General features: G+C 36.7%; 1 protein-coding gene across 1 annotated transcript; it reads left to right on the forward strand.

The window, feature by feature from the left end:
• The first annotated feature begins 579 nt into the window (after positions 1-579).
• LOC121378695 (serine-rich adhesin for platelets-like) lies at positions 580-15,510 on the forward strand. The gene is made up of 3 exons (XM_041506978.1): positions 580-1,252; positions 6,647-11,288; positions 11,706-15,510. The coding sequence occupies exons 1-3, from the start codon at positions 580-582 to the stop codon at positions 15,508-15,510; spliced, it is 9,120 nt and encodes a 3,039-aa protein (XP_041362912.1).
• Positions 15,511-17,296: the final 1,786 nt, after the last annotated feature.

Consider the following 17,296-nt stretch of genomic DNA (forward strand, 5'->3'; position numbering starts at 1 on the left):
ACACTGCAATACCAGAGCATAGCATAGAATAATATTGCATTTCTATAGCTGTATATTATGACAATATAGCACTAGGATAAGAATTGTATTAAGTAGGCATAGCTTAACGTATTATAGCATATCAACATTGCATTTCCATAGCTGTATTAGGACAACATAGCACTGTATTGGCATACAAATTGTATTAGACATAGCATAGAACATTATAGCACATCATCCCATGCGTGTCAGTATGGTAGATTACAGCACGGGAACAGGTGGACGTCCAGTGTGTGACTGGTCACCTACACAACTGTGCTACGAGAAGTCTGTTGTTCAAGTGATGCTGTGTACATGACACCAAACACACATGTGGACATTTCACAGTGTACATCCCCCGTACGCGAACACAAACAAACCAGCTCTTGAGCCGGTCCCTTTCCCACACCTACCTATATCACACTTATGTCATCTGCATATGTAGAATTTTCCGGCCGTTCAAGTTAAACATTGGCGGGAAAAATAATAGTATTGGGGTGTAATTTGTTTTCACGGAACCTTTAAAACGACTGTCATGCAGCGTGGTGTTCAAAACCAGCCATGGATGCGAGGATAATTGTGTGCGCTCTGCTGGTAACGTCAACGTTCGTCTTTTCGCCGGGACTGGGTAGTAAAGTGGTGTTTGAACTCGATGACATCGCGTTGGATGACGGCGGTTTCGAAGGGCGCGTGTTGCCCAGATCTAACGCAAAGAACGAGCGCTCGCTGTGGATGTTTCAGGATGAGTACATCAAGCTGACCTTCTGTCTTCCCAGGAGAACCCAGGTCACCGTCGACGACATCCTGCTTTCCAACGACGGCGGCGTGGACCGCGTCCTTCTCAAGTGGGACATCCGCAACGCCATCGGCAACTTCAACTCGTCCGAGGACAGTAACTGGGGCTTCAGCTGGAATAACTTCTACAGCACGGGCCAGATCGGGGCACCACGCTCACTCCCGGCCGGCAAGCAGACCGTCACCGTCAAGGTAGTCAACGCCGACTGCTACGGCGTAGAGCTCGACCAAGTCGTTGTTAGATTCGATGATGACCTTACGGCTGAGAACGTGAAATGTACAGATGGTGCGCAGACAACGGCGTCCTCGGGTTATGTGCACAACCTGTCGCCAACAAACCTTATTAGTCTGTGCGTCTCCGGGAAGCTGAAGGAATGGGAGAGAACACACCCGCGTTCTTCGTCTCCTGTAGGCGTTACAGAAGTTTCTGCTGAGAAAGGTGAGACGGGCTCCGTGCTCCTATTGTTTGGTCAAGCGCTTAATTTTGTTTTGTATACAATGAGGAGTCCCCTCCTCGTGAAACGTTCTAGATCTATGCCTGTACGGTGTAGCGTGAGTAACTAAATGGGAAAGACACACAGTCTAAGGTGAGACTAGTATGAGAAGGGTACGGGTAATAGTAGACAATAGTATACATATACGTACGGAATCCCTTTCATTTCGGGAGACAAGGAAGGAAATATTTTATTTAACGACGCACTCAACACATTTCATTTACGGTTATATGACGTCAGACATATGGTTAAGGACCACACAGATATTGAGAGAGGAAACCCGCTGTCGCCACTTCATGGACTACTCTTTTCGATTAGCAGCAAGGGATCTTTTATATGCACCATCCCACACACAGGGTAGTACATACCACGACCTTTGATATACCAGTCGTGGTGCACTGACTGGAACAAGAAATAGCCCAAATGGGCCCACCGACGAGGATCGATCCCAGACCGACCGCGCATCGAGCGGGCGCTTTACCACTGGGCTACTTCCCGCACTCTTCATGAGACAATTTCACAAAATATTTACAAAGCTTGTTTATGACTTACACGCGTGTAACTACATACACTTACAATGCTTAAACACCTGTTTATGTCTTACACGCGTGTAACTACATACACTTACAATGCTTAAACACCTGTTTATAACTTAAACGCGTGTAACTACATACACTTACAATGCTTAAACACCTGTTTATGCCTTACACGCGTGTAACTACATACACTTACAATGCTTAAACACCTGTTTATGTCTTACACGCGTGTAACTACATACACTTACAATGCTTAAACACCTGTTTATGTCTTACACGCGTGCAACTACATACACTTACAATGCTTAAACAACTGCCTTTAAAAAAAACAGGCGTCGTAAATTCAGCCCCGTAAATTTACGTTTGCTACTAGCAGTTCTACGTTTTTCATGTCTTTGGTATCTAGTTTACACAGAAAATTACATCTTTATGGCAGATGGAACATTTTAAGGACAAAAGAAAATGAAATATGAGTACTTCAAATTAAATTTGCTGTACTGTTAATAGTAATAAGAACTGTCGCTAAGTCCTAAATGTAGCCTACGAGTACGTGCAAAACTAGGTTTACGATGTTTTTTGAAATTGGGCCTTGATTTTTGCCCGAATTAAACGAAAATGGCCGAATCTGGTTAACGACATTTATTGATATTCGCACTAAAACCAAACAGCTAAATTGGGTTTTAAACGAATCACTACATATTTTTACACGGATTTACAACTAATACTGTGAGTAGAATGATGGAAATACATGGTAAAAAGGTTGTAGGCCAGCTCATTTTATTAGAACCTCGCCATAATTTTCGCCCGAATGCGAAGAATTGCCCCAGCACTAAGATGACAGTTTACCCCACGAAAGGATTAGTGTTAGTAGATTGAGGACAAAAATAATTGTTCTGTTTCGTTTGTTTGGCTTCTTGTGGTATTTCTTTTTCGTTCGTTTAGGTTTTTAAACATTATAATTTTTTTTTTTTTTTTTTTTTTTTTTTTTAAATTTAAATGTTTTGGGTTGTTTTTGCAGAATTTGCTCCAAAATACGTGATTCCAATCTCATCATAAGTGCCCAATAACAGTAAATTACAATACCTTTTAGCGGTTTTGCAACATGATACAGTAAAATACAATACCTTTTAGCGGTTTTGCAACATGATACGCTCGACACAATAACAACAAAACAGTAAAATACAATACCTTTTAGCGGTTTTGCAACATGATACGCTTGACTCAATAACAACAAAACAGTAAAATACTATACCTTTTAGCGGTTTTGTAACATGATACGCTTGACATAATAACAACAAAACAGTAAAATACTATACCTTTTAGCGGTTTTGTAACATGATACGCTTGACATAATAACAACAAAACCGCGAAGGAAATATGGTAAAACTGCCTAAAAAAATACACCAATTTGTTTTCCTACCTATTACACTGTATATTTCTTTTCTTTAAAAAATAGTTCATTTTAGTACAAATGTTTTGGTAATTTTAGTTTTGCGGCCTTCATTTCACTACTTTATATAGCATGTTAACATAATATATATATATATATATATATATATATATATCAATAATATAACATTTACATATCTAACAAATGAAATGGAGCAATGACAAAAATAGCGTCAATATAAAATGTAGACCCACAGAGCTAAATACAATAAAGACAAGTAGGTTTTATTCCAAATTAGTGGCATCATTTCTACGGATTGTCTCAGCTGTAGCGTCCAAGAACTGTTAATCAAACTTGTTTACATATTATTTTGTTTTTAATTAAAAATATATATTATCTACTTCAAAATGTGTTGAGCAATTGTACATTTAGTCAATTTCTAAAAGTTTATTCTTCCATACTACTATACATCCTACTTTTGGGGAAAAAATCATACAGGCATTGAACGCGGGAGAAGATGGGACAGGGCGAGGGCGGAGGTATTGCTCCCAGTCGCTGAAGTCTATACATTGACTCCCCCAGTTTTGACTTTAATGGCGAATTAATATACAACTGTAAATTAATTAAGCACCATATGCCTTGTACTTCGCACCTAATTGTGATCGTTTCGTGTCTACAAATAACTGAAATCAATGTTCCATGTATACAAAGCAATGAAATCAATGTTCCATGTATACAAATCACTGAAATCAATGTTTCGTGTATACAAAGAACTGAAATCAATGTTCCGTTTATATAAAGAGCATGAATTTTTTTTTCTGTGTATACAAATCACTAAAACCAATGTTCCGTGTATACAAACCACTGAAACCAATGTTCCATGTATACAAAGAACTGAAATCAATGTTACGTGTATACAAAGAACTGAAACCAATGTTCCGTGTATACAAACCACTGAAATCAATGTTCCGTGTATACAAAGAACTGAAACAAATGTTCCGTGTATACAAAGAACTGAAACCAATGTTCCGTGTATACAAACCACTGAAATCAATGTTCCGTGTATACAAAGAACTGAAACAAATGTTCCGTGTATACAAAGAACTGAAATCAATGTTCCGTGTATACAAAGAACTGAAACAATGTTCCGTGTATACAAACCACTGAAATCAATGTTCCGTGTATACAAAGAACTGAAACAAATGTTCCGTGTATACAAAGAACTGAAATCAATGTTCCGTGTATACAAAGAACTGAAACAATGTTCCGTGTATACAAACTACTGAAATCAATGTTCCGTGTATACAAAGAACTGAAACAAATGTTCCGTGTATACAAAGAACTGAAATCAATGTTCCGTGTATACAAAGAACTGAAACAATGTTCCGTGTATACAAACCACTGAAATCAATGTTCCGTGTATACAAAGAACTGAAACAAATGTTCCGTGTATACAAAGAACTGAAATCAATGTTCCGTGTATACAAAGAACTGAAACAATGTTCCGTGTATACAAACCACTGAAATCAATGTTCCGTGTATACAAAGAACTGAAATAAATGTTTCGTGTATACAAAGAACTGAAATCAATGTTCCGTGTACACAAAGAACTGAAATCAATGTTCCATGTATACAAACCACTGAAATCAACGTTCCGTGTATACAAAGAACTGAAATCAATGTTCCATGTACACAAACCACTGAAATCAATGTTCCATGTATACAAAGAATTGAAATCAATATTCTGTTTATACAAAGAATTGAAATCAATGTTCCGTGTATACAAAGAACTGAAATCAATGTTCCGTGTATACAAAGAACTGAAATCAATGTTCCATGTATACAAACCACTGAAATCAATGTTCCATGTATACAAACCACTGAAATCAATGTTCCATGTATACAAACCACTGAAATCAATGTTCCTTGTATACAAAGAATTGAAATCAATGTTCCGTGTATACGAAGAACTGAAATCAATGTTCTGTGTATACAAACCACTGAAATCAATGTTCCGTGTATACAAACCACTGAAATCAATGTTCTGTGTATACAAAGAACTGAATTTAATGTTCCGTGTATACAAAGAACTGAAATCAATGTTCCGTGTATACAAAGAACTGAAATCAATGTTCTGTGTATACAAACCACTGAAGTCAATGATCCATGTATACAAACCACTGAAATCAATGTTCCGTGTATACAAAGAACTGAAATCAATGTTCCGTGTATACAAAGAACTGAAATCAATGTTCTGTGTATACAAACCACTGAAATCAATGTTCCATGTATACAAACCACTGAAATCAATGTTCCGTGTATACAAAGAACTGAAATCAATGTTCCATGTATACAAACCACTGAAATCAATGTTCCATGTATACAAAGAACTGAAATCAATATTCTGTGTATTCAAAGAATTGAAATCAATGTTCCGTGTATACAAAGAACTGAAATTAATGTTCCGTGTATACAAAGAACTGAAATCAATGTTCCATGTATACAAACCACTGAAATCAATGTTCCATGTATACAAACCACTGAAATCAATGTTCCGTGTATACAAAGAATTGAAATCAATGTTCCGTGTATACAAAGAACTGAAATCAATGTTCTGTGTATACAAACCACTGAAATCAATGTTCCATGTATACAAACCACTGAAATCAATGTTCTGTATATACAAAGAACTGAAGTCAATGTTCCGTGTATACAAAGAACTGAAATCAATGTTCCGTGTATACAAAGAACTGAAATAAATGTTACGTGTATACAAACCACTGAAATCAATGCTCCATGTATACAAACCACTGAAATCAATGTTCCGTGTATACAAAGAACTGAAATCAATGTTCCGTGTATACAAAGAACTGAAATCAATGTTCCGTGTATACAAAGAACTGAAATCAATGTTCTGTGTATACAAACCACTGAAATCAATGCTCCATGTATACAAACCACTGAAATCAATGTTCCATGTATACAAACCACTGAAATCAATGTTCTGTGTATACTAAGAAATGAAATCAATGTTCCGTGTGTACAAAGAACTGAAATCAATGGGCCGTGTATACAGAGGATACTGAAACAGACTGACAGCAAGTGGCACTGTCATTAGACTCATTACAGTAGTATTTAATGTATTCTAGGGGAAAATACAGAAATTGGAAGTATACATGAAACTGTATGGTAATTAACTATGGACTTGAAATCACACTGGAGTAATTCATGTCATTTCGCCCTAAACTCCCAGTAGAAACAGAGTATGTAAATACTCTCAGTACCTGGATTATATTAGATTATCTTGGCGCGGACAATTACTTCTGGTCGCCTTTTGATTGCAGTGCAGTCCAGGCAGCTTCTAAAACCTAATAATCAACCAAGAGTAAATTAGTTTAACCTTCTTCTTGCAGGTGGTGTGACCTGCACTGACGTCGGATCCAGCACCCAGGATAGTGTTATAGACAAACAGTCAACCAGCAGCACAGGGCAGGAGTCAGACGGACCTACGGACACTCAGACCAAACGCGACCCAGGAGAACGGATACTTAGAACTACGATAACTACCCAGTCTGACATAGAGTTTAGCACCGATAGCAACCCAACAAGGAGTCAGTCTCGGAATACCGAGCCAATCTACGACACCACTGCTCTATCTGGACAGTCTACAAAGGCGACAACATCTACTTCAGAATATGACAAATCTACACCACTTACTTCTGAATCCAACAAATCTACATTTACTTTACAACCTGACAAATCTACACCCACTTCGGACTATGATAAATCTACACCAACTTTAGAATATGATAAAACTACACCCACTTCAGGGTATGACAAATCTGTATCTACTTCAGAATATGACAAATCTGTATCTACTTCAGAATATGACAAATCTACACCCGCTTCAGATTATGACAAATCTGTATCTACTTCAGAATACGACAAATCTGTATCTACTTCAGAATATAACAAATCTACACCCACTTCAGAATATGACAAATCTACACGCACCTCAGAATATGACAAATCTGTATCTACTTCAGAATATGACAAATCTACACAAACTTCAGAATATGACAAATCTACACCCACTTCGGAATATGACAAAGCTACACCTACTTTGGAATATGACAAAGGGTCATCAGTCATTCCTGACACTACTAATGAAGATTGTCGCAAGAGGGGAACATGTCCAACACAAAGTACAAAGAGTTCACAGACAAAGAAATTATCTACAGAAAAACCTGACCCTGATGACCGACGCTTTAAAACACCAACAAGTAACCCTGAATCTGAGCAATCTACTGAATCAACATCTACTTCAGAATCGAACAAATCTACAAAATCAACATCAACTGCAGAATCGGATAAATCTACAAAATCAACATCTACTTCAGAATCTGAGAAATCTACAAAATCGACATCTACTGCAGAATCGGATAAATCTACAAAATCAACATCTACCTCAGAATCTGAAAAATCTACAAAATCAACATCTACTGCAGAATCGGATAAATCTACAAAATCAACACCTATTTCAGAATACGAGACATCTACACCTACTTCTGTATCAGACAAATCTATTTCGGAATATGTAACATCTACACCTTCAGAATCTAATAAATCAATATCAGATGTTACCGACATTACAAATTGTCTCTGGAAAGGAAAATGTCCAACAAAAAGTACAGAGAATTCACAGACAAATAAATTATCTACAGAAAAACCTGACCCTGATGACCGACGCTTTAAAACATCAACAAGTGACCCTGAATCTGAGAAATCTACAGAATCAACATCTACTTCAGAATCTGAAATAGCCAAAGAACCAACATCTTCTTCAGAATCAGATAAATCTACAAAATCAACATCTACTTCAGAATCGGATAAATCTACAGAATCAAAATCTACTTCAGAATCTGAGAAATCTACAGAATCAACATCTACTTCAGAATCAGATAAATCTACACAATCCACATCTACTTCAGAATCTAAAAAATCCAAAGAACCAACATCTTCTTCAGAATCAGATAAATCTACAAAATTCACATCAACTTCGGAATATGAAAAATCTACACTTCAAGAAGTTGACAAATCGACACCTACTTATATATCAGGCGAATCTACTCCACAATCTGTAAAATCTACACCTTCAGAATCTAATAAATCAATGTCAGATGTTACCGACATTACAAATTGTCTCTGGAAAGGAAAATGTCCGATGCAAAGTACAGAGAGTTCACAAACAAGTAAAGTATCTACAGAAAAACCTGGCCCTGATGACCGACGGTTAAAAACATCAACGAGTAACCCTGAATATGAACACTCCACGGAATCAACATCTATTGCTCCAGGGAATGATAAATCTACATATGTTTCAGAATCTGATAAATCTACATCACCTACTTTAGAATCTGACAAATCTACAGTTACTCCAGAATCTGACAAATCTAAACCAACTTTGGAATATGACAAATCTACACCTACTCCTGACGCTAATACATCTATATCTACTTCAGAATCTGACAAACCTATATCAGCTATTACTTGGACTACAGGAAAGGGTTGTCACAAGAATGGGAAATGTCCAACACAAAGTACAAAGAATTCACAGACAAGTAAATTATCTACAGAAAAACCTGACGTTGATGACAGACAGTTTAAAACATCAACAAGTAACCCTGAATCTGAGAAATCTTCAGACACATCGTCTACTTCAGAATATGACAAATCTACAGAAACAAGATATACGGCAGAATATGAGAAATTAACATCTACTTTAGAAGTGGATAAATCTACAGCATCTACTTCAGGATCTGACATATCAAAATCTGTTCCGGAATTTGACAAATCTACATCTATTTCAGAATCGTATAAATCTACGTCACTTACTTCAGAATCTGACAAATCTACATCTACCTCGGAATATGACAAATCAACATCACCTACGTCAGAATATGACAAATCTACACCTGCTACAGATGTTGACAAATCTACATCTACTTCAAAATATGAGAAATCGACAATTACTCAAAAATCTGACAAACCTATATCAGCTATTACTTGGACTACAGGAAAGGGTTGTCACAAGAATGGGAAATGTCCAACACAAAGTACAAAGAGTTCACAGACAAGTAAATTATCTACAGAAAAACCTGACGTTGATGACAGACAGTTTAAAACATCAACAAGTAACCCTGAATCTGAGAAATCTTCAGACACATCGTCTACTTCAGAATATGACAAATCTACAGAAACAAGATATACGGCAGAATATAAGAAATTAACATCTACTTTAGAAGTGGATAAATCTACAGCATCTATTTCAGGATCTGACATATCAAAATCTGTTCCGGAATTTGACAAATCTACATCTATTTCAGAATCTGATAAATCTACATCACCTACTTCAGAATCTAACAAATCTACATCTACTCCAGAATCTGAAACATCTACACCAGTTATTCCAGACACTACATATAAGGGTTGTAGCAAGAAAGGAAAATGTTCAACACAAAGTATGGGCTCATGGACAAATAAATTATCCACAGAAAAAACTGATCCTGATGATCGAAAGTTGAAAACATCAACAACTAACCCTGAATCTAAGACGTCTATAGAATCAACCTCTGTTTCAGAATATGAGAAATCTACAGAATCGACTGCTGAATCTGACAAATCAACATCATCTACTTCAGATTCTGAGAAACCATCATCTACTTCAGAATCAGACAAATCAATGACATCGACTTCAGAATTTGATAAAAATACCCCTACCCAAGAGTTTGACAAATCAACATTATCTCCTTCAGAATCTGACATATCAACATCACCTCCTTTAGAATCTAACAAATCAACATTGTCTATTTCAAAATCTGACAAATCAACATTATCTCCTTCAGAATCTAACAGATCAACATCGTCTACTTCAGAATCTGACAAATCAACATCGTCTCCTTCAGAATCTGACAAATCAACATCACCTACTTCAGAATCTAACACATCTACACCTACGTCAGAATATGACAAATCTACACCACCTACTTCAGAATCTGACAAATCTACACCAGTTATTCCAGACACTACATATAAGGGTTGTACCAAGAAAGGAAAATGTTCAACACAAAGTATGGGTTCATGGACAAATAAATTATCTACAGAAAAACCTGACCCTGATGATCGAAAGTTAAAAACATCGACGAGTAATCCTGAATCTGAGACGTCTATAGAATCAACCTCTGCTTCAGAATATGAGAAATCTACAGAATCTACTGCAGAATCTGACAAATCAACATCATCCGCTTCAAATTCTGAGAAACCATCATCTATTTCAGAATCAGACAAATCAATGACATCGACTTCTGAATTTGATAAAAATACCCCTACCACTGAGTTTGACAAATCAACATTATCTCATTCAGAATCTAACAGATCAACATCGTCTACTTCAGAATCTGACAAATCAACATCGTCTCCTTCAGAATCTAACAAATCAACATCACCTACTTCAGAATCTAACACATCTACACCTACGTCAGAATATGACAAATCTACACCACCTACTTCAGAATCTGACAAATCTACACCAGTTATTCCAGACACTACATATAAGGGTTGTACCAAGAAAGGAAAATGTTCAACACAAAGTATGGGTTCATGGACAAATAAATTATCTACAGAAAAACCTGACCCTGATGATCGAAAGTTAAAAACATCGACGAGTAATCCTGAATCTGAGACGTCTATAGAATCAACCTCTGCTTCAGAATATGAGAAATCTACAGAATCTACTGCAGAATCTGACAAATCAACATCATCCGCTTCAAATTCTGAGAAACCATCATCTATTTCAGAATCAGACAAATCAATGACATCGACTTCTGAATTTGATAAAAATACCCCTACCACTGAGTTTGACAAATCAACATTATCTCCTTCAGAATCTAACAGATCAACATCGTCTACTTCAGAATCTGACAAATCAACATCGTCTCCTTCAGAATCTGACAAATCAACATCACCTACTTCAGAATCTAACACATCTACACCTACGTCAGAATATGACAAATCTACACCACCTACTTCAGAATCTGACAAATCTACACCAGTTATTCCAGACACTACATATAAGGGTTGTACCAAGAAAGGAAAATGTTCAACACAAAGTATGGGTTCATGGACAAATAAATTATCTACAGAAAAACCTGACCCTGATGATCGAAAGTTAAAAACATCGACGAGTAATCCTGAATCTGAGACGTCTATAGAATCAACCTCTGCTTCAGAATATGAGAAATCTACAGAATCTACTGCAGAATCTGACAAATCAACATCATCCGCTTCAAATTCTGAGAAACCATCATCTATTTCAGAATCAGACAAATCAATGACATCGACTTCTGAATTTGATAAAAATACCCCTACCACTGAGTTTGACAAATCAACATTATCTCATTCAGAATCTAACAGATCAACATCGTCTACTTCAGAATCTGACAAATCAACATCGTCTCCTTCAGAATCTAACAAATCAACATCACCTACTTCAGAATCTAACACATCTACACCTACGTCAGAATATGACAAATCTACACCACCTACTTCAGAATCTGACAAATCTACACCAGTTATTCCAGACACTACATATAAGGGTTGTACCAAGAAAGGAAAATGTTCAACACAAAGTATGGGTTCATGGACAAATAAATTATCTACAGAAAAACCTGACCCTGATGATCGAAAGTTAAAAACATCGACGAGTAATCCTGAATCTGAGACGTCTATAGAATCAACCTCTGCTTCAGAATATGAGAAATCTACAGAATCTACTGCAGAATCTGACAAATCAACATCATCCGCTTCAAATTCTGAGAAACCATCATCTATTTCAGAATCAGACAAATCAATGACATCGACTTCTGAATTTGATAAAAATACCCCTACCACTGAGTTTGACAAATCAACATTATCTCCTTCAGAATCTAACAGATCAACATCGTCTACTTCAGAATCTGACAAATCAACATCGTCTCCTTCAGAATCTGACAAATCAACATCACCTACTTCAGAATCTAACACATCTACACCTACGTCAGAATATGACAAATCTACACCACCTACTTCAGAATCTGACAAATCTACACCAGTTATTCCAGACACTACATATAAGGGTTGTACCAAGAAAGGAAAATGTTCAACACAAAGTATGGGTTCATGGACAAATAAATTATCTACAGAAAAACCTGACCCTGATGATCGAAAGTTAAAAACATCGACGAGTAATCCTGAATCTGAGACGTCTATAGAATCAACCTCTGCTTCAGAATATGAGAAATCTACAGAATCTACTGCAGAATCTGACAAATCAACATCATCCGCTTCAAATTCTGAGAAACCATCATCTATTTCAGAATCAGACAAATCAATGACATCGACTTCTGAATTTGATAAAAATACCCCTACCACTGAGTTTGACAAATCAACATTATCTCCTTCAGAATCTAACAGATCAACATCGTCTACTTCAGAATCTGACAAATCAACATCGTCTCCTTCAGAATCTGACAAATCAACATCACCTACTTCAGAATCTAACACATCTACACCTATGTCAGAATATGACAAATCTACACCACCTACTTCAGAATCTAACACGTCTACACCTACGTCAGAATATGACAAATCAACATCACCTACTTCAGAATCTAACACATCTACACCTACGTCAGAATATGACAAATCTACACCACCTACTTCAGAATCTGACAAATCTACATCTACTCCAGAATCTGAAACATCTACACCAGTTATTCCAGACACTACATATAAGGGTTGTAGCAAGAAAGGAAAATGTTCAACACAAAGTATGGGTTCATGGACAAATAAATTATCCACAGAAAAACCTGACCCTGATGATCGAAAGTTAAAAACATCGACGAGTAATCCTGAATCAGAGACGTCTACAGAATCAACCTCTACTTCAGAATATGAGAAATCTACATCAACTACTTCAGAATCTGACAAATCAACATCACCTACTTCAGAATCTGACAAATCAACATCACCTACTTCAGAATCTGACAAACCAACATTATCTACTTCAAAATCTGACAGATCAACATCACCTACTTCAGAATCTGACAAATCAACATCATCTACTTCAGAATCTGACACATCAGCATCGTCTACTTCAGAAGCTGACACATATACACCATCTCCTTCACAATCTGACAAATCATCATCGTCTACTTCAAAATCTGGCACACCAACATCGTCTACTTTAGATTCTGACAGAACAACATCGTCTCCTTCAGAATCTGACAGATCAACATCACCTACTTCAGAATCTGACAAATCAACATCCTCTACTTCAGAATTTGACAAATCAACATCGTCTACTTCAGAATCTGACAAATCAACATCACCTACTTCAGAATCTGACAAATCAACATCACCTACTTCAGAATCTGACAAATCAACATCACCTACTTCAGAATCTGACAAACCAACATTATCTACTTCAAAATCTGACAGATCAACATCACCTACTTCAGAATCTGACAAATCAACATCGTCTACTTCAGAATCTGACAGACCAACATCATCTACTTCAGAATCTGACAGATCGACATCATCTACTTTAGAATCTGACAGATCAACATCGTCTACATCAGAATCTGACAAGCCAACATTGTCTACTTCAGAATTTGACAAACCAACATCATCTACTTCAGAATCTGAGAAAACGGTAGCAGTAACAAGGACTACTTCTGAATATAAGAAATCAACAGAATCAGACACATTTACTTCACGTACTTCGGCGTCTGACAAATCAACAGCTATGCCAGACTCCGAAAAGACTTCAACTCCAAGTGACCAAAATATGAAAACAACAGACAAACCTGACCCCGACGCCCGAGCCCTATCGTCCACAAGCATGACCCCATCAACTGACAAACCCTGGGATTTTCAGAGTGTAAACGAGTCTTTTACTCTTGAGTGTTTGTCTAATTCTCTCGTCACCTTAGTTCGCAGAGATCATTTGCGCTGTTCTAATGGAAAGATCCGTCTTGATATCTACACATCGACGGTAACACAACTCCTTGTTTCAGTACCCTTTGCTGGAACTACTGATGAACAGCCATCGTCGCGTCACAAGAGACGAGCGTCTATCGACCACACTATTTTTAAATTAGGCCACCAAAGCAGTCAATGTGTTGATGATATGGGAAGAGAACTTCAACCGAGTGAAACAACGATCTCCCTTAACAATACTAATATCAGCAACATGTTTCCACTAACAATAGATCCTCAAATCTCCAATTCCCTATCCATAAAGTTCACATTTAACTCCACCATGCAACATTTCTGGGGAAAGGTTTTCAGAGGCAGATTGACTATTGGCACCAGCTGCTTGAAAGAGGTCACTGTGGCTGCCAGTTTCACCGACATGCTGACAAACAAGCTTCTTCCACTGGGATCCATATTTATACAGGATAGCAGCAGTCAAATGCCCGTGTGGACATTTACACTGGATACCCGTGGCAAGAAGAGGGATTTTGAAATAAACTTAAATTTCTCAAAAACATCTGAACCGTTTGGACTGAATTACATCAAAATGGAGGCCCAAGACACCTCGATATCGCCTGGAGGTTGGTTTGGAAAACATTCTGGCGAACCTAAGAAGTGGATTCTATCCAGCAACCCCGAGGTCAAACTGGAAGGTAGATCTAGTGGTAAGGGAAAGACAAAGAAGATGGGAGTACGAATTAATGGTTCGAAGAAGACCAAGATGGTAGATTCTTTGGTGTTTTCTTCATTTCTGTCTCCTGGACAAAAAGAAAAAGCTAGATTTGTGCTGCAACAGAATGGCCGTGCCATGTTTTATCCAGAGGAGGAGCCACAAGAGCAGCCTGCCTTTTTCTTCGGTGGTGGAAACTTTGACGTAGGGTCTCCCGACGCAGATATCAAAACCATCGACATTTCTTCTAACGGACAGAACTTCGAGCTGGATATCGTCTCGAAAAGCCACACAAAGACGAAAGTGGTGGTGAGCATGGAGAAAAATACGACCAACCTGAACGTAACAAGCGTTAATCCCCCGAACATTATTGGCAGCATCAAAGTCTGTTCTTTGACATTGCCATGCTGGAGGCCAAGAGAAGGCAAGCAGTCATTCGTGTCAGCCGACGGTACCGAACAAATTCCAGTGTTGTCGCCATGGAAACGTATCACTGGCAAGAAACTAAAGATCGAAAGATTTAAAACAGACTAGTTTTCAGAATGAATTGTTTTAAAAACATAATTATAAAGTACGATGTGTACTGAGACATATAAACTAATATAGATCTACATACATGTGTTGAAATAGTATGTGTTTTTGCAACACATGACTCTATAAGATTATCAAGTCTTTCAAATACAGCGTGACAATTAATTTAACGTGCCATATCAATGGATGATGTTTTAAGATAAACTCATTACAATTATTTAAAGGAGGTCTGTAGTATAATTGACAGTTGAGAGATTTGATAAAAACCGAGAGGTACCTAGCCTGGTTTAGACAGTAAGAGAATTAACTAAAATGACAGTTTTTCATATTGCGTACTCTTAACTGGTTATTATTAAGACTGTTGTAAGATTATATTTAAGAGGGTTATAAGATAATATTTAAGAGGGTTATATGATTATATTCAGGAGGGGTGTATGACTATATTAATTTAAGAGGATTGTAAGATTATATTTAAGAGGGTTATAAGATAATATTTAAGAGGGTTATATGATTATATTCAGGAGGGATGTATGACTATATCAATTTAAGAGGGTTGTAAGATTATATTTAAGAGGGTTATAAGATAATATTTAAGAGGGTTATATGATTATATTCAGGAGGGATGTATGACTATATCAATTTAAGAGGGTTGTAAGATTATATTTAAGAGGGTTATAAGATAATATTTAAGAGGGTTATATGATTATATTCAGGAGGGATGTATGACTATATCAATTTAAGAGGGTTGTAATATTATATTTAAGAGGGTTATAAGATAATATTTAAGAGGGTTATATGATTATATTCAGGAGGGATGTATGACTATATCAATTTAAGAGGGTTGTAATATTATATTTAAGAGGGTTATAAGATAATATTTAAGAGGGTTATATGATTATATTCAGGAGGGATGTATGACTATATTAATTTAAGAGGATTGTAAGATTATATTTAAAAGGGTTGTAAGATAATATTTAGGAGAGTTGTAAAACATATTTAAGAGGGTTGTATGATGGTATTTAAAAGGGCAGCATGTTTTAAAATGATAGTATGATAATATTTAAAATGACTTAATTGTAAGATAATATTTAAGAGGGTTGTAAGATAATATTTAGGAGGGTTGTATACTAATATTTAAATGGGTAATAACCTAATTTTAAGAGGTTTGTATGGTAATTAAAAGAAAGTTCATAATTGTATTAAGTAATGGATTATAATGGTTTTCTTCTCACATATTGGTAAACTACGCAATCAAAATGCATGATTTACGTATTCAATGAATACTAATTTGTTTCATCTCTTGGCATTAAACTACACAATCAAAGTTATCAATATCTGGGCATTACTTGATCTTGTAAATGTTTCGAAACCCAATGAACTCTTAGCGGCTGCGATAATCATACTTGTTAGAAATCTATCTTGTTGTCAGCAAAATATAAGATTGGCATCTATCTTTATCTTTTTAATCTTTAACTTGATTTTCGTGTTTTTATAGTCATAGAAAGAAATACGGGAACACATGGAATTGAGACCAAAATGTATTCACTATTACAGTAGTTATGTGTGTAGAAAATACAAACGTGTAATGTCAGTACTGAAGCAATGAATGTCAGTGGGGACGAGACGTAGCCCATTGGTAAAGCGTTCGCTTGATTCGTGGTCGGCATCGGATCGACCCCCGTCGGTGGACCCTATGGGCTATTTCTCGTTCTAGCCAGTACTCTACAGCTAGTATAACAGAGGCAGTGGTATGTACTATCCTATCTGTGGGATGCAATGGCGTAGGCAG

Source organism: Gigantopelta aegis, chromosome 8 (genome assembly GCF_016097555.1).
Source record: "Gigantopelta aegis isolate Gae_Host chromosome 8, Gae_host_genome, whole genome shotgun sequence".
NCBI lineage: Eukaryota > Metazoa > Mollusca > Gastropoda > Neomphalida > Peltospiridae > Gigantopelta > Gigantopelta aegis.

Bases quoted from the DNA above. Each gene is read 5' to 3' on its own strand.
- LOC121378695 (XM_041506978.1), top strand. From the start codon at position 580: ATGGATGCGAGGATAATTGTGTGCGCTCTGCTGGTAACGTCAACGTTC. The intron at 1,253-6,646 runs GTGAGACGGGCT...TTCTTCTTGCAG, and splicing joins AGAAGTTTCTGCTGAGAAAG to GTGGTGTGACCTGCACTGAC. The intron at 11,289-11,705 runs GTCAGAATATGA...AGAATCTAACAG, and splicing joins TCTAACACATCTACACCTAC to ATCAACATCGTCTACTTCAG.